The sequence below is a fragment of the Euprymna scolopes genome, chromosome 32 (genome assembly GCF_053919585.1).
Source record: "Euprymna scolopes isolate OS-2025 chromosome 32, ASM5391958v1, whole genome shotgun sequence".
In the NCBI taxonomy this organism is placed as follows: Eukaryota; Metazoa; Mollusca; class Cephalopoda; order Sepiida; family Sepiolidae; genus Euprymna; species Euprymna scolopes.
The window spans coordinates 69,086,507-69,111,447 of record NC_136513.1 but is presented as its reverse complement, the minus strand read 5'-3'; the positions used below and the strand labels follow the sequence as shown (position 1 = coordinate 69,111,447).

At 28.7% G+C, this 24,941-nt stretch overlaps 1 protein-coding gene across 10 annotated transcripts in view; it reads right to left on the bottom strand.

Moving 5' to 3' along the window:
• Nucleotides 1-24,941, bottom strand: part of LOC145256414 (uncharacterized) — a 98,943-nt gene that overhangs the window by 26,870 nt on the left and 47,132 nt on the right. For all 10 annotated transcript variants that reach the window (XM_080115284.1, XM_080115285.1, XM_080115282.1 and 7 more), the window contains 5 exons: nucleotides 19,595-19,676; nucleotides 16,685-16,776; nucleotides 13,262-13,483; nucleotides 10,260-10,429; nucleotides 3,947-4,021 (listed from right to left, as the gene is read on the bottom strand). In XM_080115284.1, the coding sequence (XP_079971410.1) occupies nucleotides 3,947-4,021; nucleotides 10,260-10,429; nucleotides 13,262-13,483; nucleotides 16,685-16,776; nucleotides 19,595-19,676 (641 nt within the window). The remainder of the gene's footprint in view (nucleotides 1-3,946; nucleotides 4,022-10,259; nucleotides 10,430-13,261; nucleotides 13,484-16,684; nucleotides 16,777-19,594; nucleotides 19,677-24,941) is intronic.

Genomic DNA, 24,941 nt, shown 5'->3' with positions numbered 1-24,941 from the left:
TACATAGAACGTACGTATGTAGAATGCAACTGAAATTCATGATACAAATAGAAAAATTATGCTTTAAAAATCAATGGAATGATATTTATTCAAACTAACAGGATCTGTGAAAATTTCACACTTGTATCCTATGTTTGTTGTATATTGCTGTTATGTTTGAAATATTTCCATTCTATAGACATCCAGCACAAAAGCAGACCCTGCAATATTATTGTACCAGTTTTGCTTAAACTGAAGCATAATTACTCTTATTAATATAGTTTAGATTATGGGAGTCTATCTCGAAAACCCTTGTAGGAGTTTGTGACATATTTTTATTTTATGGACATCTAAGCACAAAAACAAATGCCACAATATTATTATGCCATCTTTAAACAATACAGGTACTATAGTTCAAAATATTTATTTGCACAAAATATAAAATAAAATTATATTTTCATATTTGAACAAATTAGGCACAAGGCCAGTCAAAAGTGTGGGGAAAATAAGTTTTGTTAATCAACCTTTTTCATCATGACTAGAAAATGTTTATTCTACTCTTAACTAGAATCATCAATCACCATAATACCACATTTACTCCAAAGGTCATTCTCCTTAAAATTTCTTAATTCATTAAAAAATTTCATTAAGATTAAGAAAGAGTGTTTTAGTTTGAGTTTCACGTTTACACTACAACAACATTGTATGAGATTTCAAAAATTCCTTTTTTTCATTTTTATTGATTGGATAATTCCATCTTTTAAAAAAGTGATGAAAGGTAATAACGTATGTACAAACATGAAATTGCCTTAGCATATTATTATGTACATGTTTTGTTACAGTGCTTAATATTATAAATTTAAAAAAATAAATAACAGAGATGATGCAGTTTTTTAAATTAAGACTCACCTTACAATTCCACAATTTATGCATACGAGAAACACTCGTCAGATGTTCTGTGTGTCGTAATTCAATGCATATTTGAATAAGCATAAAACTAGTAACATTCTTAAGTGCAAAATATGTACCAATTCCATGAATTAATTTGACTTGTCAAGAGCTTGTTTTAAAAATGACATTAGCTAAGAATGCTAATATATATCTGAGAATGGAAAATTGTTTCTGTGGTGTCAGTTTACAAGAATTCTGGTGAAATTTTTTTTCTCAATCAACCTACTCTCTTTTTTTGCCACATATTTTGAGTTCTTAATTCATCATGCACTAGTCCATCACCTCATAGATACTAAACTTCTTTTGGACTCATAGTATGGATTTAGGCAAGCCTGTTCTATTGCAAATATCCTAATTGTAATCTCTGAACATATACAACACGCACTGGATAAGGCAGGAGAAACTTTGGCAGTAGTTCTAGATATAGCAAAGACCTTTGACAAGATATGATGATCTTCTAATGAAAATTAAATCATATGATATTACTAGATGAATACTTGACATAATTAAATCTTTCTTATATAAGAGAAAAAAAAACAGGAAAACAACATGGTATAAATGTGGGTGTGCCTCAGGGGTCGATCCTTGGACCGTTATTATTACTGATAAATGATAAATAAAATATAAATGATAAATGACCTCCCTGATAATATTCTCTCTGAGATGGGTATATTTGCTGATGACAACACACTCTATAACAGATACAAGGGGAAAATGAATGAACACATATCTAAGAAAATGGCTGAAACTTTAGAGGAAGACTTCCAGTCTGTAGTGGCATGGGGACATAAATGGATGGTAACATTCAATGCTGCAAAGACTAAGTTTATTTCCTTTAATAATTGCAAAAAAACATTCTCAACGACTGATAGCCATGGATAATGATACACTACTTGAAAGCTCTTCTGTTAAGCTCTTTAGCTTAACATTCAAAGGGAGCATAAATAAATCAAAAGCATTACCAATGCTGCTGTGAAGAAGGTGGGCTCCCTCTATCATGCTAGAAAATTACTCACGCCTGAGAGTATCCTGTACCTCTACAAGGTCGTCATTCGCTCATGCATGGAGTATTGTTACCACATCTGAACAGGTGCATCTATTACTAGTCTCTCCTGGACAGGGTTCAACCAAGAGTCGTCAACCTAATAGGTCCTGCACTGTAAACTAAACTCCAACCTCTGTCCCATCAATGCAATGTTGCATCCCTGTGTCTATTTTATAAGTATTTTAATGGAAAATGCTAAATGCTCCAACAAATTGCAAGCACTTGTACCTCTTTGATGTAAATACCCCAACTAAACCTGTTTAGTGGCAAAATCCCACTCCTATACTGAGATCCACAGATGCTGGAAAGCCTTTCACTCAAATAGTTTCTTATCTCAAAATGCTAGACTTTGGAATTACCAACCGGCTCCCTGCTTCCCTGACTGAACTGACATACAGAAGTTCAAGTGTTATGTGAATAGAAGTCTTGTTGTTCAACTTCTTGCATAAAATCCTTGCAAATTTGGTCCAAAATAGTAGCTTCTTATATCAAGGTGGCACTGTTCCTTACTTGGGGTGAAAAAGCAGTAAAACAAAAATGATACGATGCAGATGTAAATATCTATCATGTCATTCTCAGATAATTTCTCTCCATGAAATTATATTCAGCTTAATGTCTGTTTTACATGTTGCCATTTAATTGGATAATGGTGGTAGATTAGAAATTCATGTGCGAGATGAACAAGCACAGGAAAGTTTGAACTCTGTTCCGTCTGCCTGCTTCCCTCCGGACTACAACTTGGTTGTCTTCAAGTCCAATGTTAACAAATTCCTAATGAACCGCCCCCTTAAGTAAACATATCAGCAAATCTCCTCACTAACGTAATGTACTTGCAATAACCCTTATCCCTGAGTGGCTTCCGGGCCTTGATAAGTGGTGATCACTGTGTAAAAAAAAAAAAAAAAAAAAAAGTTACCAAACTGATGCATGCTATTTCGTTTCTTTGCTCTTCTTTTTTTTTTTACTTCTTTTACAGCAATCTGGTATCAAACTTTTACATTGAGATGTGATTCGAACGAATGCTAAAAATCAAATGCCTTTAACTGTTACCCTTTTTCTTTCTCTGCTTTGTTGAGATTCGCTCTCTTCGTCACTTCAAAAGCAAGTCGTTTTTTTACAGGAACATGCGAGATGAAAATATTTTCAACCAACAAAAATCATTTCAAACTCCAAAAGTAAGAATCCTGCGTCAGATTAACTTTGAAACTCCTATAAAACAATGGCTTGGTGAACAAGTGAAACTTGCAACGCACCTTAACCCTTTATATCAACAATGTCCATCCTAGAAGAATAGTAACCCCGATGTTCATAGATATGCCATGGAATGGTAACCCTGACATCTAACTTTGAAGACACACCACTATATTGGTAACTCCTCTATGTTCAGTAGTCACACTACATAAATAGTGACCCTGATGTGATATGAACATGCAATCTTCTGATTTGGAGTCAGGAGGTTGCGTAAAATTAATAATCAGTTAATAGATGTGTACCTGTGTTTTTAGTTATTAGATGTGTGTTTTTAGTTGTTAGGTGTTGTAGAATAATGATGCTTTGTTTTTATGTAATGTGAAAAAGACATGTTATATGTTATATAACTACTGTTTATTTATACACATATATATATATATATATATATATATATATATATATATATATATATGAGGGTAGAAGTGTACATATTAATCAACCCATGTCCAAGCATGAAGTGAGTTATATTGTCTATATTCATACGCCAAGTGGTTAAAGATATTGCGCATATGAAAGTAGTTCCACGATATCGCCACAGGTGTGTGCGTGTGTGTTTTTAGTTATTAGGTGTGTTTAGATAAAACGTATAAACAATCATATAAATATCATTTAGGACGACATAGACACAAAATGAACATGATATTTAATCAAACTTATTTGTAATTTTCCAACAAAAAATATAAATAATTTATGAACTTAGAACAAAAATGATTTACTTACAATTGAAACAATTAAATGTTTACGATAGTTTTTAATTTTCTTAATAACAGGATTTCCACCTAAGTACAAAACTCCCTGTGAAATAATAAAACAAACTTAAAAGTCATTAATAAAAAGACATATTTCAATATACAAACGTTAATAAAAAACATATTTCAATATACAAACATTAATAAAAAACATATTTCAATATACAAACATTAATAAAAACACATATTTCAATATACAAACATTAATAAAAAACATATTTCAATATACAAACATTAATAAAAAACATATTTCAATATACAAACATTAATAAAAAACATATTTCAATATAAAAACATTAATAAAAAAACATATTTCAATATACAAACATTAATAAAAAGACATATTTCAATATACAAACATTAATAAAAAGACATATTTCAATATACAAACATTAATAAAAAGACATATTTCAATATACAAACATTAATAAAAAACATATTTCAATATACAAACTTTAATAAAAAACATATTTCAATATACAAACATTAATAAAAAACATATTTCAATATACAAACATTAATAAAAAGACATATTTCAATATACAAACATTAATAAAAAGACATATTTCAATATACAAACATTAATAAAAAAACATATTTCAATATACAAACATTAATAAAAAACATATTTCAATATACAAACATTAATAAAAACACATATTTCAATATACAAACATTAATAAAAAGACATATTTCAATGTACAAACATTAATAAAAAACATATTTCAATATGCAAACATTAATAAAAAAACATATTTCAATATACAAACTTTAATAAAAAACATATTTCAATATACAAACATTAATAAAAAACATATTTCAATATACAAACATTAATAAAAAACATATTTCAATATACAAACATTAATAAAAAACATATTTCAATATACAAACATTAATAAAAAGACATATTTAAATATACAAACATTAATAAAAAACATATTTCAATATACAAACATTAATAAAAAACATATTTCAATATACAAACATTAATAAAAAACATATTTCAATATACAAACATTAATAAAAAACATATTTCAATATACAAACATTAATAAAAAACATATTTCAATATACAAACATTAATAAAAAACATATTTCAATATACAAACATTAATAAAAAACATATTTCAATATACAAACATTAATAAAAAGACATATTTCAATATACAAACATTAATAAAAAACATATTTCAATATACAAACATTAATAAAAAACATATTTCAATATACAAACATTAATAAAAAACATATTTCAATATACAAACATTAATAAAAAACATATTTCAATATACAAACATTAATAAAAAGACATATTTCAATATACAAACATTAATAAAAAAAATATTTCAATATACAAACATTAATAAAAAGGCATATTTCAATATACAAACATTAATAAAAAACATATTTCAATATACAAACATTAATAAAAAACATATTTCAATATACAAACATTAATAAAAAACATATTTCAATATACAAACATTAATAAAAAAGACATATTTCAATATACAAACATTAATAAAAAACATATTTCAATATACAAACATTAATAAAAAACATATTTCAATATACAAACATTAATAAAAAACATATTTCAATATACAAACATTAATAAAAAGACATATTTCAATATACAAACATTAATAAAAAACATATTTCAATATACAAACATTAATAAAAAACATATTTCAATATACAAACATTAATAAAAAGACATATTTCAATATACAAACATTAATAAAAAGACATATTTCAATATACAAACATTAATAAAAAACATATTTCAATATACAAACATTAATAAAAAACATATTTCAATATACAAACATTAATAAAAAGACATATTTCAATATACAAACATTAATAAAAAACATATTTCAATATACAAACATTAATAAACAACATATTTCAATATACAAACATTAATAAAAAACATATTTAAATATACAAACATTAATAAAAAACATATTTCAATATACAAACATTAATAAAAAGACATATTTCAATATACAAACATTAATAAAAAACATATTTCAATATACAAACATTAATAAAAAGACATATTTCAATATACAAACATTAATAAAAAACATATTTCAATATGCAAACATTAATAAAAAACATATTTCAATATACAAACATTAATAAAAAACATATTTCAATATACAAACATTAAAAAACATATTTCAATATACAAACATTAATAAAAAACATATTTCAATATACAAACATTAATAAAAAGACATATTTCAATATACAAACATTAATAAAAAACATATTTCCGTGTACAAACATTAATAAAAAGACATATTTCAATATACAAACATTAATAAAAAACATATTTCAATATACAAACATTAATAAAAAGACATATTTCAATATACAAACATTAATAAAAAACATATTTCAATATACAAACATTAATAAAAAGACATATTTCAATATACAAACATTAATAAAAAACATATTTCAATATACAAACATTAATAAAAAGACATATTTCCGTGTACAAACGTTAATACAAAATATTTCAGTATAAAAACATTAATAAAAAACATATTTCAGTGTACAGATATTGATAAAAAAAAACATAAGCATATATATGAACATGTTTTGAAGCAACTGGACAGGATGAAAACGAAAGGAAAAATGGATGCATGACAAAGTGTTTGAATGTAATAGAATTTGTGTTTTATTAGTAAAACTGAACATTTCTGTTAAATCGACACACCTTTAGTTGCACCTAAGCATTGCTTTCAGATGGTTCTGCTCATTGCTTTGTTTGCAAACTATCTTTTTTATATGTCTGTAATTGTGATATTTGAAATAGTATATTTGATTGATACCAATTTTCTGCCTCGGAAAACTCTTTAGGTTATATTTTTTAGTTGGTGTAAAAGGAAAATATAACTCCTCATCTGAAATTATCATGTTGGTTTCACAGAATTCATCAATTTTAATTAAACACTGATTTAATCAACGCAGGACTTAATACTGAAAATTGGTTCCTTTCTATGCATTTTTCCTCAACATCAGTTTCACATGAAAAATTTGCTTTTACCAGTTGCATTAGTTTTGATTTAGTTGGTAACATATGTGCTGTATTATTCCAATATTGGTGCAACATGATTCCCTATTACACCTCTGTGATCCATAACAAAATGCACAAATGACTTTACTTCTTTTGCTTCATTGAGGTAAATTTCCATATTGTACCTTGGTCCTTGGATAGTTTAAACTTAGAATGAACACGGTTATCTGATTCCAATTTCACAAACAGGAGTGAATCAATTATTTTGATATAAGGATCAGTTACAACAAATGATTTTAGATGCATGAGACTCTATTATTCAAGCCTGGTCTTGCGGACGTAGTTATAAACAAGGGAGCTAAGCATATGTCACTCCCACTTTGCTGTGAACATTACTTTTTAGAAGGAAAAAGAAAGAAAGGAGTGAAGATAGAGGAATAGAGAAGGAAAGGCATTGGATTAACAACTGTTTGCTCTTGTCAAACATACTAAATGATTTGTACTAATTTCTGTATTCAGTAAAAAAAAAAAAAAAATGATTGCTGTCAAATTCTTTTTTTCTATCCATGCTATTGATTTTTCTTAAATGTGAAATGATTTTTAAATGTTTAACAATGATTTCAAGACAATTTGATAAGGTTTTTTTTCTTTTTCTACCTCTCCACAAAATAAAAGATAGTATTAAATGGATTCATATTTGTCTGCATATTTTAGCAATAAGAAATTTTAATGCGTTGAGACAAAGTAGAGTTTTATAACATAACTTATTTCAAATATGATTAAAACTGATTAGCAATTCTCAGACCATTACAACCAATTCATGAAAAATGAAACTGAAAAGTTCACTTGATCTATAGATAAAAATATCAAATCTGCATCTGTTGAAAAAAAAAGTCATGGAAATTGAAAGTTTTCAGTCACACTGTTCTCCAATGCACACACTATAGTTTCATTAGAAACGTTCATCTATTTTCAATTCTAATAATACTTTCTTTTTTATTATTGTAAACAGATCAATAACATGCAATCATTCACACCAATATGACAATACTTTTTATTTTTCAAGTTATGCATATTTTTTTTTTGGGGGGGGGGGTGAAAAAAACAAACATACAAATGTCTCTTTGCTGACGAATTCACTGAATGCAAACACATAAATATACATTTGTAATTAATTCTTATATTAGCTATGATAGCTGAATCATTTGAAGAACTAAAAGTAAGTAGTTCTATCTTAGATTTGTGAATCCTTTTTATTATTCTCATATTTACTGAAATCAAAGATGCATCAGCATAAATTATGTTTTCTTATATTCTAAATTCAATAGCATAAATTGTTTTCTTTATTTTATTTACAATAACGTTCACAAGGAACATGAGTTGGAACAGATACATTGCGAGCATTGCCAAGGCTGCTGCAAAGAAGGTGGGCTCTTTCTACCATGCTAGAAAGCTACTTATGCCTGAAAGTATCCTGTACCTCTATAAGGCCACCATTAGCCCATGTATGGAGTATTGTTGTCACATTTGGGCTACTAGTTTCTCACTCCTGGACAGGGTTCAAAAGAGAGTCGCCAACCTGATAGATCCTGAACTGTCATCTAAGCTTCAGCCTTTGTCCCATCGGTGAAATATTGCATCTCTTTGCCTGTTCTACAAGTATTTTAATGGTGAATGCTCTGACGAACTACAAGCACACATACCCCCTTGATGTAAATACCCCCAACAAACCCGACAAGAAGCTAAATCCCACCCCTTCACAGTAGAAATCCCTAGGTGTAAGAAAGCCTTCTACTCCAATAGTTTCTTCCACAGAACTGCTAGACTTTGGAACTCCCTTCCGGGATTCTGCTTTTCTAACTGTATTGGCATGCAGAAGTTCAAGTGTAATGTGAACAGACATCTTGCTGCCCAACTCCCTTCATAGTTTCCCCTGCAACTTATGTCCCTGATAGTAGCCCCTTACTTCAAAGTGGCACTGTGTGACATGACCATTCCAGGGAACAGTTAAGCTCCCCACAGGGGGGAGGTCAAGACTCCCGAAATACTGGAGAAGCTGGGCAGATATGATTTTTTTTTTATTTTTTAATTATCATTTGTGTGCCCGGGTGACAGCAAAAGACTCTACTGAGAGGAAGGATTGAAATTGGATTTTATTGTTATGAAATCGGCAACAATATCATTTGTTTTTGTAAATTGGACTCCGAAAATGGAATCACTCAGGGTTCAAGACTAAGGATGTTTATAGCTTAAGAGCAATGTGAGCGACCCAGAGGGTTGTGGGGATGACCTTCCAGGGTATGAGAACGTTGCAGATCACCAGATGCACTTGCGGGAGAGAAAACCTCTCCTAGGGTAACGTAATTGGATACAATTGGTCCAGGGAACAACCCTGGTTTCACCTCTCCCCTGAGTATATGAACGGGACACAGTCAAACCAGTTAGTTGAAGCTGAATTTGGAGTCCGAGTTGTTGAGAGTTGAGACAAAACAACTCATCGAATCACCACATGCTTCCCCTCTCTTCCTGCATCATCATCACTGCAATATCGAGAGAAATATATTTATCGACTCAGTGGATGTTGTCAGAATCAACATTGAACTGTAAACAATTGTACATAATTATATATCTGCATATCTTTTCTTGAATTCAATCAGTAGAATAGAGCACTGAGTTGTTTTTTTTTCCTTTGTGTGCATGAAATTGCTTTTCTTCTAGCGTACGACAGATCAACAAAGTGGTGGCATATCAACCCAGTTGTGAAACCAAATTGATTGACGGGTCTTGTCACATTAAGACACCTTGCTGACCTGTAAAGGACGGGTCACAGTGTGCCTTGTTTGGTGTGAAAATTGAATAAAAAAAAATTACTTATGAAAACCATGAATATGTATTTTACTTTATTTAGAAACAAATCAAACATTTTAGTAAATATACAAAGAAATTTCATTGCATGACTTATTGTTATTTCATATTTTATTATTAATAATTTTTTATTTTGTGATATCTCCCACCACCAGAATACATTTCGACTTATTCTTATATAATTTGTTTATTTTAATCTTTGCATAACACTTCACTAAAATACTGATTTACTTTGAAAGAAGTTTGAGGGTATTTTATAAAATTTTTAAAAGCCAGAATAAATAAGTATAAAAATAAACTCCCAGGCAGTGTTGGGTATGGACAGCTAGTATTGTGATAAAAACAGAAGTGATATAAAAAAAAAAATAGTAAAAATACTAACCAACGATGGCATTTTGCTAAAAACTTCTTCTACAATTTGTGGATCTTCTAAATGGTTGTGTGAGAGATCAAGAACACTGATGTTACGGCATTCCACCAAGTGAATGATATCTTCAACTGTGGTCAGTTTGTTATGACTTATCTGTAATGTACTCAAATCAGTCAGAGTAGCTGAAATATTAAAGTATATAGCATTAAGAAATACAACAGACTATGCGACATTTAATGACTAATTTTAGATTCACATTTTATGTCAATAAAAATTAAAAGTTGTAAACAAAATAGATAAAAATCCTGATATTTTGATAATTTATTTGTATTAATGACTTGATTCAGGCTGTTATTTTCATTGCAGTTGTTACTTCTGCCACGGAGGTTGTGTTTTTGGTCAAGTTTGTCATTTTGTGTAAAGCCTAACATCCACATCGCTTGATTATCAACAAACTTGGTCAAAATGTTGCGGGACTAACGTGTGTCGATGTTAATCCCACAAATTCAAAATAATAATAATAAAAGTGATAAGAATCAAGTGTAAAATGGAGTTGAAACAATCAAGCAAAGATGACCGAGACGAACGGATAAATCAAATACAAAATTTATTTTTAAAAAAAATTGTAAATGAATGAAAAGAGAAGATAAAGTTTCTTCTTAATTGAAAGTCTCTTCCTGCGACTGAGGTGATTGAATGAAAAGTTGTAGAAAAGTGAAAGTTCTTGGTTAGAAATAACTAGTCTTTTTACGAAGAATTAAACAATATAAAAAGTCCACCACTTACTTAGTGGAGAGATAGAAAAGGGTAAAAATAAAAAGTCCATTAGGGTAGCAAGCCTGTATCCATGTGGAGGAATTAATTGATGGGCGCGCGTGTGTTTAACGTCCAAACACGGACAGGTCGATGTTTACGCCATGGTGCTCAAAGGTCGACTGCTGTTTAAGTGCAAAAATGCCCTTTTTATACCTCTCCGACCGGCTCCAGAGAACGTTAGCTTCTGCTGATATTTAGGCGTTTTGGAAAATTGTAAAAGAAATTATATTCTAAATTTCCTCATTGGCTGGTTGTGTCATGTGACTTGCTTTCAACTACGTTCGCCAAAAATATGTTCTTTTTACTTTTGTTATTTTGAGCAAAGTGTGTGACCATATTTGAATTTGAGCCGTTGCTGAGAGAATATGTTTTTTCTCAAAATGCGCGGAGAAAAATGGAATGAATAATGTTTCGTTATTTGTGCGCGAGTGTGTGTGTGTGTCTGTGTGTGTGTGTGCACGCGTGCATGAGTGACTGTACAAATACTCCCCCCAGATTGAAAAAAAGATATAAAGCTGTTTTTTTCTTTTTTTTTAATATGTCAAAATATGTTGAAGCTTCCTGTAGGCAAGGAAGGGTGTAAGAAAATGGCCGGCATGGCAAAAACAAGCTACGATGTACGTGCACCGCAACAAAAATATCGATCTTGGTTTAACTTAATACCAATTAAATTAAAAAGAATATCTAGGTGAAAGACAGGCAAATCTGGAGAGAGTAGTATTGGTCCTGGTAAGAAGTTCGACCAGATAGATAGATCAAAATAGATATTACACTTTGCTCCTAGCCAAAAGTAAAAAGAAAAAAGGGTTACTTGTTTAATAAAGTCGATTACCTTCCTTTGTCTCTTAGGAAATTACCTCCCTTGTATTCTAAAATAGTTTCATCTCTTTATGTTAAACAATTCTCTTTTGCTGATCACCAGGCACTTACTTTTGACAAGATGAAAGATGAAAATCTCTCTCTCATCCTTATCTGACTGCTATCTTTCTCTGCCATGCCAAAGGAACTTTTCTTTTTGAATTAACCTTCATTTGAATTGAATGCATTCGGAGATGTGTCAAGTTCAGAGATAAAAGGGATGTTTTCCTTAAGCCAAAAAACACACTCAGTTTTGCAAAGACATTTCTTGTATTACAATTTTATGCATATATCACCATTTATCATTGTCTTGTGTACTATTTTTTGCATGCTTAATTCATACTTATCTATCCAGCAACACACAGCAATCAAATCATTTCTTTTCCAACCAAATCACTTCAGAAGTTGCAAGTTCAATCACCAGTGAAAGAACACTTAAGATAAAACAAAAACTTATAGATATTTAAAAAGTATGGAATATGAAAAAAAAAAAACCCTAAAGGATTTAGTTCAAAATACCAGGTTACACACTATAACAAAATCTATTTGAAAAAGGCCAAAGAGTAAAATGGCTGCCACATGCACGTACAAACCACAATCAAGACAACAGGCTGAATTATTTTAATGATGTAGATAGTACTATTATTGCTATTTTTCGAATAATGCCAGTAATATGCAAAAATTTTACATTTATAATTTTTATCAGTGTCTTATTCATTCTATAACATGAAAACAGATAAACAAAAGAACTAAAAAATAAAACTTTACTTATAAAAATATTTATTTAATGCTAAAAAGTAATACGTACAAAATATACACAATTTGTGGATATATGAAATGTAGATTTATCAAACAATTTTAAAGATCTGAAACAGAATTGGTTTGGATAGTGAGGAGATATCGACACATGATGTTAGCACCTCATCATTCAAATAGAAATGGGGAAAAACAAAAAAGGAACTTCTGGATCACATTTTTTATATTTGTGACCATGTGACTAAAGCACACTTCACTATCATGTGATCTGATGTTCATTAAAAGGAGGACCAAAACATGAGTGAACTTCAAGCCTTGATAAGTGGTGACTCCCTTCTAAAACAAAAAACATTCAATAACAGTTATTTTAAAATAAAATTTATGGAGTGACTGAAACCAAGATGTTATTTTTTTAATGATTTCTTTCATCTTAATGAAATGATAAAAATGCACAAATTAATCAAAAGAATTGATAAAATCCATTCAAGCATTTGTGAAAATGGCCAAACAGATGCATAGTTAGACTAATATTCATTAAATGAAATATTGTTTAAATTTGATTGCAAAAATGAACAAAGACTCACCCAAGTTTTCAATTTTTTCAATCATGTTATTACTCAGATTCAGACAGCATAAAAGTTCTAATGGTTCAAGATTTTCAATTTTGCGAATAAGATTTTGTTGTAAGTAAAGACATTTAAGGTTCTTCTGATTATCAAGGTTTGAAATCCGCAGCAAGCCATTGCATTCCAGCCATAAGCACTTGAGTCCTGTGTATTCTTCCAAGTTTTCTATACAGGAAAATCCTGAAGTAGTGAAATTAAAACAAGATTATATATATATATATAAAGCTGAACGTCTGTGTGTGTGTCTGGTCACGAATAGGCTCCTATATGGTTGACTATTATAGAAAACTGATCACATATAATGATAGAAGATGTATCAAGACACAGGAATGGGTATGTTTGATCTGGCATAATGATGATTCATTAAAATTGTGGGGTCTGCGTACACGCCTGGTCCACAAAGTATGGAAATAAAAAATTTAAAAATCGTTTACAAGTGTTTTTGATATAGATGTATATAATAATACTTTGATGAGTATGTTTTAACTTAAATGGGGATGGTATAATAAAAATGTGAGGTCTGCGTTCGCGCCTGGCCTCCATAGAATGGAAATAGGCACAAACATTAATAAAGACTTTTCATATCTATCTGTGTAAGTATACTTTGATAATTATGTTTCAGTTTGAAGAAATATGGTATAATAAAATTATGGGGTGTTCGTTCGCGCCTGACCTCCATAGAATGTAAATATGTCACAAAGTTTAACAAGGTTTTTTAATATAAATCCACAGAATATTGTGATAAGTGTTTCAGTGTGAACAGGTATGGTATAATAAATTATGGGGTTTATCTATTTTATTTTTACTTTCATGATATTTTGCTTTGGTTTTGATACCCCCAAATTCGAAGCTATCTCTTTACAACCCTTCCTTTTCATAACCTATCATACTTTTATAAATCAGAGTCCATTTTTTGTAGGCTGTTTTTGAACCCAGTCAAGGAGTTCTCAAAGGTCAAATCGTTGAACTTTGACCTCTTAACAGCCAAATTTCTGGCCAAAAACTATCACATAGATTTTTCCAAATCTCAGTATCCTGTATATCAAATTTCGAATCTGTAGACTAAAAATTGACAGAGTTATTGCATAGGGAAATGTACACACACACACACACATTCACTTTTATAAATATATAGATAGGCCATTTTGTGTCATACAATAGATTTTGGTAAGTTCGAGAAAGTTTTTAATTGTATCTGTGGTTTCTCCTATAGCAAATGGAAACGATTTTATTTTTTCAAACAGCTTGAAAGGTAGGCATATTTTTGAAAAGCAAGGTGAGGTTTGCTGCATGATAGTATTTCTTCCAGGTATTCCTGTATTTTTATGGCGGATTAGAATATGTTTGTGAGTAGTTGATCATAGAATATTTGATGCGATGCAGTTTTCACTTTGATTTTCACATGTGTTAGATTATAACCCTGCTTAATACTGTGTTTTGTCTTCAGTGGACAGCAATTACAACTGTCACTTCATGTTCATATCATTTTGTTGTATAAGTAAATGACCTATATTATTTGCCACTTTATTTTAACTATTGTATGATCTTAGATTTGCTAGTTAGTTAGTTGAAAAGTTAAGACTTGTTATTGGCATTTTAATTGCTTCTTTTGCAAATATGTTGAACCTTTGATTTTCTCTAATGCCCAGATAGCTAGGAAGCCGAGTCAGGGCTACCATTCTGCCAGTGTCAAGCAGACAGTGTCAATTTTTCAATAAAAAAAATAGAATGATTTAAGTTTCCTCTCTTAATACTTTTTAGTCTAAATAACAAATCTGAGAAAATTGTGCATTTTGCCTTCTTGATTTTAAGTTAACTGACATGGTGGACAATTCCAACTTTTCTTGAATAATCAATTTGATAGAAAATAATATTTTAAAATTTTTAGTTTCCATTGAGAAGAACTGTTGATTTAAAAGATACAACAATGAAGTTTAAGCAGATCAGTTTGAGAAGTTAGAAAACTAGTCAATGCTGCCTTTACAGTTTGATTAGCTAGCTGTATCTAACTGGTGTTGCCCTGGAGTTTTTTTATTTTCATTTTATTATTTAACTATGCCGTTTTTTTTTTTTTACCAAATTGAGATGTTAAAAATAGGTTTTTCATATTTCTAAGTATCACAAAATAATTATTTCTTTATTTTATTTTTTTTTTTAATAAAATATTAAAACAGCTGACTTGTTTATGAACAAATCAAGATGAATTTGGGTTAGGGTTAGGGTTTCATTTTGTAATTAAATTATTTAAAAAATAGGATTTAAAATATTTTTGGTATCATGCTATTGCATTTTTTATTTGCATGAATATTTGATTAATAGTAAATAAAATAATTCAATGCATAATTATCAAAGATTTCAGATAGCAACTTTTCATCTTTTACAAAAACAAAGGTCTCAGCAGTAGACAATTTTCAAAGGAGACAACATCCTTTTCATTGTATAAATTCAACAAGTTTGTATATTATTTTCATTTCTCCAACCACCACACAAAAGTGATAGAACACTGATGAGTTAAAATATTTGATATTTTATTTCATTATGTTTAGCAATGCAAATGTGAAGAAACTATACTTATTCCCTATGTATGTGGCCCATCAATATTATTGTTGTTAGTCGTGCAGACATGTATCATTGTCGTTTTAACAACAAGTACATGTCACAAAGCAAAAGATGACTGAAAATTATGGGATGACCAAGACATTTAATTTATTAATAGTTAATCTAGAATAAACATTAAAAGACAGTGAAGAGACATGTATTTGCAAAAACTAAACTTGTTCTACTTACTTACTAAAAAAAAAAACTTACCTACCTACTTACTTACTAAAAAAGAAAAAACAATAGAAAAATAGGAATGGTATTCATTTTAAAAAATAAAAAGAAAGCATGTGTATGGAAAAAAACAAAAAAGGTCAATATGTACTGGTTGTCCAACCTCCAAAGGGTGTTTATTCCGAAAGCCGTTCTTAACATGGGGAGGTTGGGGATGTTTATTCCGAAAACCGTTCTTAACATGGGGGAGGGGGCTCATTCCGAAAGGCATTTTCTTATTTTCAACCTCCCCGTAATCAACCAATGCACTTCACCCCACTCACCCACCCCCCAAATTAAATTCCTCAGTTGAAATCCTTGTTGACAATGTATGTAAAAATCTCCATCATTTGAATGAGTCTATTATCATTATTGACCATTTGGTGGCACAAGAATCAAGATCTTACGGTCGAAACGCGACAAGGGAGATAACTCTTTTCTCTCCAAAAGAGAGATAACTCTGCACAGAAACAAATTCTTTCTAAGGGAAATAATTCTGGTTCAGACAGTACAATTCTATTAGTATATTAGTCTTTCAGATATGTTTGTTACAATATTGAAATGACAAACCTTTGTAATGAAGATAGAGCACATCATTGAGTACTGGTGTCATGTACAACTTAAGATCTTTGCAATGCTGGCGAAGAAACTTTTTGGTGAGCCTAAAATAAGGAAGAATAAAAATAAAAAAAAAATGAAACTCAAAAAAATGATTATTAAGATTTAATTCTTAAGAGTTTCTCAAATTAAACAGAAATCCCAAGACAATTGATTCCATAGACTGACTTTATTTTCAGAAAAATATGCATCAGAGAAATATTTCCATTTAAAGAGAAAAATCTCAACAGTGTATGCCATAAACCTGCACGGTAAATTGGATGTTTACTAAATGAGAGCAATAATTAAACATTAATGATATTATTAAGTATAGCAACTTTAAAAAACAAAGAATTAGCATTAATTATTATTTCTCACATCTTTTGGTTATACATCGTCACCGGTGACATGTTGAATTAGGATTATATATATATATATATATATATATATATATATATATATATATATATATATATATATATATAGTGTAACAAAGTGAAAGGACATCATGGAGAATTTTGAAAGTGTGGGATGAGAAAAAAAATTAGATTCTTTTTGCACCAACTTTTGTTATCATATTTCTGTGTCGAAAGTTGCACTGTTGAAACTATTGTTTAGGGTAAAGCTGTCTAATGTTTCAGTTGTGAAGACAGATGGGAAAGACAAACGTCAATTCCATGAGTGAGTTGTTATGGTTTAAAAGAAAGAGTTTATACAGACCAGATCTCTGTTGAAGGCACATTGAGAATAATTGAAGCATGACCTGAGTTACGGCCGATCCAGTTCAGAGAGGGAAGAGCAAATAAATAATAGGAAAAAGTTCAACCCGAGAGATAGGCTTCTGTGAATAAGCAGCCAATGAAATCACTTACTGAATTGGTACTCTTGTGCCACTAAGTAGGATTACCCTGCCTTGATGTTTAAGGTGTGACAATCGCAAATTTATTCGATTGGAATTTTCAGGTTTTCAACAGTTTCAGAAGAATTGATATTAAGTTTGGGAAAACTGTCATTTGTCCTTTTCGTACTGTCAATTAATTTAGCAAGCCAAAGTTGGAGCCCAGAAGTACCCCATAAAGAGCAAAAGACTTTTTGTTACTGTCACTGCAAACTTCATGGAAGTACATATTTTTATTTATTTTAAATAATGTCTGTTTATTTATTTTAAATAATGTTTGTTATTTATGCTAAATAATGTCTGTTTAATTTTTTTTTTTTTTAAATACTTTTCACTTTAAGATGATGAGTCAATCCCCACATGACTCTAAACCATATTTATTCATCAATCAATGCAATATGGGGAAGGTACAGTTAAAAGTCAGCAAAGATGTTTCAAGTAGACCAATCTTCTTCTAGGATGTACAACTTCTTTAGAACTGTCTTCCATTGAATACAGTTAAAAGTCAGCAACACCACATAAACCAAGGCCAGATTCAAAAATGGAAGTAAACTAGTACAAGACTGCATTATTTGGTTGTCGCAAGAGAAAACTGATTTTGGTGTTAAATTTCACAATATTGCATATGGTGGGGGAAATGTAATTATTTTCTATTCTCCAAGTCCCATATTAGCCATAGTATGTTTGTGATATACTAACACTTAATACATGGGGAGGGGGACAAGTATAAAATATTTGAGGACAACAATAACATTTTATATCAAAACCACAACGATGTGAACTCAATAAAAATGAAACATAAATGCCATAACACAGATAAAATGATGTCACATATACAAGTTATATGTGACAAAAAAATGAAGTAGAAATCAGTAAGAAGACTTACTTGCTACATAAGGAACATTAGAGAAGAGAGATCCGTCTAATAAGATCGATCCCAAATAACCATCCTGTGACCTCTCGGGGGTTAATCAAACTCAGTAGGGCCTCTACTAAAAAGGCAAATTATGTCCAGGGGAGATAATTATATCCATATGTGTACATAGTATGTCTCATTATCTAATGAATCCTATACAATTTTTTTTTAATTCTTTTTATTTTTTAACATTCATAGCATTAAATCATCTATATATTAATAGGATGGCATGTGTGTTATTTATTTTGAGTGTCACGCTTACATCTGAGCAACTGTCATTTAATTGTTATGGACTTCCATTTCTTGCAATAAATAATTTTACCAAAAATTCTTTATAAGTTTTGGTTTCGGTTTTGATTATAGCTGATGGCACTCAAGTCATTTATTTTTTTATAAATAATTTTACCAAGAATTCTTTATAAGTTTTGGTTTCGGTTTTGATTATAGCTGATGGCACTCAAGTCATTTATTTTTTTTATAAATAATTTTACCAAGAATTCTTTATAAGTTTCGGTTTCGATTATAGCTGATGACACTCCAGTAATTTTTTGTTTATAAATAATTTTATCGGGAATTCTTCATAAGTTTTGGTTGCTGTTTCAATTATAGATGAAGGAACTTAAGTTATATATATATATATATATATATATATATATATATATATATATATATATATATATATATATATATTTTTCATAAGTTTTGGTTTTGGTTTTGATTCATACTGATGCACCCGAGTTATATGGATATATATACTTTTTTTTTTAAATCGCAACTTTATAATATATAAAAATCGATAGAACATTAAATTTATAATAATATATACAAAATCTTCAAGAATTAAAATATATTTAAGCATACTTTATGACCGGACTATGCCAGGCGTCCCTGCTAGCCTAGATAAATACTTTTGCAGTTTTAACAAAAGAGCTACAATAATATCAGAGCATCTCCATTTATGCTGAACATCTACAGAATGCCAACATCTATATATTACATATGAATGAGTCCTCTTTGGAATTTTTGTCCTGCTAGTGTGATATTATTTTGATATTTAGTTTGCACTTACCTTGGCCAATTGTGTCCATCAACGTCTTTCTCTTCTTCTTCTTTCTCTTTTTTATATTGTTCTGTATCAATTTCCCAAAGTTCTACAAAATAATTTAAAAGTCACAGTTTATACAATTGGTTTAAATTTATATGTCCCAATTATATTCTCTTCAATCTATGATAGTTTCGTATCAGTTTTATTTACATCTGTGATCTCATAATTGATTTTGCTTAATATTTTATTTCTTAAGAAGGAATTGTACTTAAAAGGTTAATTTAAAAATTATTGATTAAAATTTATCTTCATTCCATACTTGTTATGTCAGTAATTTAAATTTTAAAATTATCTTTTGGATTTTTATCATTATTCAATTTTAATTTCTTTTATTTTTCTCTTCAATAACATTCTTGAATTTTTCATGTTGTAAGCGAGATAATTATGTTTGTTAAATTTTTATCAATTTACCAATTTCTCTAAGTTTTAGACATTCATATTTTAATATTTTGACTTTAATATTTATTAATTACCCTCATTTAATTTTAAAATCATAATTCTAACATTAATTTTTTATGCCAATCTCAGTTTAATTTCTCATTTGTTTTTAACTTTATATTTTGATTAAATTTATTTTACTCCATCCAATGAATCAGACACAATATCTTGCGGTTATTTAATTTTAATTTTTTTTTCCATTCTTGTGTTGTTGAAATTACTCGGATGTAATTTTATTATCCATAACGATTGTTAAAACCAAAACTACTTCTATTTCTTCTATTTAGATTATAATTATTTTCTTTTCTATATGCTAAGTTGATTGGTTGGTTGGTTGTTTTTGTTTTCAGGTTATTTAATGCCGAATCCGGTGATTTTAAAGAAAAAAATTTTAATAGAATATATTTGTTTTTTGCAAGTCAGTTTCTATTTAACTCATAGTTGGGACCCTAACAGGTACTACCACTCCCGGTCAGAGTGGACCTGGGAGCAATGGCAATTAAACGGTGGCTCCACACTCCCCAAAGCCCACAAGCTGGGGCCTCACAATCGGATATAGTTTAAGGTCATATCCAGGACCTTCTAAGTTGAAGATCTACAAGTTTATTTATTTATTGCACCATTTTTAAATTTTAATATTAAATTTAAGAATTCTCTTTACACATTTACATTTCACCCTTAATATATTCTGTGAATTTTTCCTTTATAAATTTATTTCAATCAGGTTTTAAGCATGATAATAGGAATTTATTTTTATGAAGACAGCTTTGTATAGTATCTAAAGTTTTGTTTAAGATTTCCTCTTTTAGGTATGCCATGTGGTATGCTTCAAGTAAACACAGGTTGTATCTTTTTGATTCACCACGTTTATACTTTCTACCCTTATCTACTATTGACCATTTTAATTCAAACTCTTTTTTACTTTTATGTAGTTCCCTAACTCAATCACCTAATACAGTTGTGTTCCTCTTTTTATTTTTAATAATTATTTTGTTCTATCCTTATTTCTATCATTATCCACATCCCTGTTTGGTTCATTCTCAGGTCCAATTTTAAATGATGCAACATGGTTTCTGTATTTGTCCTTACAAAAATATCCCTATCCCGGCTAGGTATATCCTCTAACTATTATCCACATTTGTAAACAATTTCAGGAATTAAACAATTTCCTACTAGTGGACATTTGTTAGGTATACTACAGTTAAATTTTCTCCCCAAATTTAGTTCACCTGATTCAATCCTATTATTATTCACTATTTTGATTATTTTACCATTATTAGAACATATTATAGTATTGCTTAGATTGAGAATAAAAGTTTAACTATGTTCTTATTAATTATTTTACTTAATCTATTCTCTGGGGGAAGTTCTTATCAATTATTTTGTAAAATTCTTTAGAGATATTATCTTGAATATGTTCACTAAAAAGCGGATTAAACCAGACTTATTTTTGCGTCTATTTCTCTTATTCTTAATATAATTATCACCATTATATGTTTCTTTTTATTATATAGAACATAAATATATAATATAATCCATATAGAATACAAATATAAATTATAAATCGAATCATCTTAAGTGTATGAAAAAAGCTATTACCCCCAGTATTTCAAAAAGCCAGGTTATCACAAAATGAGAATATATTCAATAAGAATAAGGATCATTATAATGAAGCTTTAATTAAATCAGGATATCATGAAAAAAATCAAATACATAAAAGAGGTGAATAATAAAAAATAGCCGAACAAATGGCACAATATTAAATAACATGGCAATGAAAGGAAGAAGAAATGCTAAGAACAAAAATAAATATAAAAATAAGAAGAAGAATTAAAAGAATGAAATTAAAAATAATGAAGAAGCATATAATGGTAATAATAATATTAAGAATAAGAGAAATAGATAAAAAAAAAAAAGTTAATTATCTCAATCTTAATGTTCTTCATTAAATCGCTTGTATATCCATGACTGAATATATAAAGAAGTTCATTTTAATATTTTTTAAATAGAAAAAGTAGGTTTTTAATATCAATGTCAGTGTGAGAAAAAACTCAACTTTATAGGCGTATAGATATAGCCTCCCCCCCCCGGTTGTACATTTTTGCTAGTCTGAGTAAATAATATGGAGAATGAACGTATGCTACACTAACCGAGAAGGAGGAGGTAATGACTGTGAGAATGATATTATGACAACAGAGTTGATCGTATACTACGTCTTTGCCTAAAAAACAAAAATAGAAGAAGTAATGTCTGGGAGGATCCCACCATAAAATGAGACGGTAATGCCTGTATGTATGGTTTAATGACAACAGAACAGATATTACATTATTCCCTCCCCTAAAAGAGGGTGTAATTCATAAAATAATTGCATCTCGCCCCCCCCCCCACAATAAATAGAAAAGGTAATTCCCAAGAGGATGATCTCATGACAACAGATTCAATATTACAATAACCACCCCCATTAAAAGATAATACAATAATAGATTAAATCAATTTTTTTTTTCATTCATTTAAAATTGCTTAGTCATAAAAACATTATTTTTATGGCTTATTGGCCTTTTGGCAAAGATAAATCAAAGTGTAGTTTCCTGTTCATAGCAATATCAGGCATTTTATTATTAACTAAATTATTACAACTGCTATAAGAAAATATAATAATGCAAATTACAAATATATATGAGAAAATATTCATTTGTTAGAAGCTGTTTATGAAATAAATATACAAATTATACACAAAGTTGATTGTGGCCATTTGCAGATTACTATAAAAACGGTATTATAAAATCTAATATTGTATTATAGAATTGAATAAGCATGAGCTGTTTTGATTTTAATGTAGTTGGAATAAGTGAAAAAAAAATGTCACATTCATTTATTTATTTAAATACAGGGTGACCAAAAAAAAAAAAGCTAAATGGAGGCCATCTAGAACATATGCTGTAGAACGGAGAAAAAAAGGCCAAAGAACCTAGTGTTTTGATGTAATGTTTTGAATATAATAAACTAGTTTTGACCAAAGTTTCATTTCATTCGAACAAAACACTAAGAAAAGGGGCTTAATTAGAGTTGGGGCCCGTTTTTTTGGGGTCACCCTGTATATGGCAATCAGTCATCAAGATGTTATTGTTCATTTTCAGCCTCTAAAAAAAAAGAACAAAAAAAAAAACAAAAGAACAAAAAACAAAACCTGTATGTTATATAAAACAAAAGAGAACGGGATGTTTCAGAATCACTGTTTTAGCTTGGCTGATTCAATGGAGGGACAATTCAGCGTCAACCACACCAGTCACATTTTTATAAAGATTTCATAACTTTTTTTTTTTATTAAGAAAAACGATATGAAAATGTATAATTTTTTTTATTAAGAAAAACGATATGAAAATGTATAATTTTTTTATTAAGAAAAACGATATGAAAATGTATAATTTTTTTATTAAGAAAAACGATATGAAAATGTATAATTTTTTTATTAAGAAAAACGATATGAAAATGTATAATGTTTTTATTAAGAAAAACGATATGAAAATGTATAATTTTTTTATTAAGAAAAACGATATGAAAATGTATAATTTTTTTATTAAGAAAAACGATATGAAAATGTATAATTTTTTTATTAAGAAAAACGATATGAAAATGTATAATTTTTTTATTAAGAAAAACGATATGAAAATGTATAATTTTTTTTATTAAGAAAAACGATATGAAAATGTATAATTTTTTTATTAAGAAAAACGATATGAAAATGTATAATTTTTTTATTAAGAAAAACGATATGAAAATGTATAATTTTTTTATTAAGAAAAACGATATGAAAATGTATAATTTTAAGTGTTTTTAAGAAAAATCATATTTTTGCAAAACTCTTTTTGGTTGATTATTTTCTAATTAATTTTTTAAGGATTAAAAATTTAAAAATATTCTTTAAGGTTTTAATCCTTAAAAAATTAGTTCTTTTCATACATATTCATTTATGTTACCATGCTGAAACAATAACGTTATTTATAAAGCCTTTCTTAACATGAAAGGGGAGGGGGGGTTATAACTATTCTATACTTTCACCTAACAATTTAATAAAAAAAGATATTGTGAAACTTCAATTTAACTTGAAAATACTATTTAAAAATAGCACGGTAACATAAGTGCATAAGCACCATTCTTTTTTTAAATTAAGAAAAACTATGAAAATATAGTCTCAATGTTTGTGTTTGTGTTGTATTTCAAATAAACATGGTTATTTTCATGTTTATTTTTAATCAAAAAAAAAAAGAATATTAAAATATAGTCTCGTTGACGACTGAATGTTGTCTACTTTTGTGTTGTGTTTTAAATAAACACGGTTCAAAGTCTTTAATATTTATATCAATTTATATTTTTAAGGAAAAATTATGCTTTTTGCAAAACTCATTTTGGTTAATTATTTTTATAATTAATTTTTCAAGGATTAAAAATTTAAAAATATTTTAAAGTGTTTTTAAATCAAGAAAAACAATATGAACATATAATCTCGTTGTTGATGCCTGAGTATTGTTTGTTTTGTGTTTTAAATAAACATGGTTAGTTTTAAGTTCTTTTTTTAATCAAATTCAATTTTTTCTTTTAATATTTATTCCATTTTTAGTCAAAGAAAAAATATCTTCGTTTACTGAATTAATTTCAAATATATAAAAAAATTTGACTGTAACGAGAAGCACTAATTTGATTCTGAATCAGCTATGCTGGATCAGCTAAGCTGAAACAGCGATGCCGAAAATGTACCAAACCCAAAGCAAAAACATAAATTCTACTCAGATTTTCATTCTGTGAATTTATATCAGCATTAATTAAAATAACACATGTATTCTTATAATAAATTTTCTGTGGAGAAAATTACCAA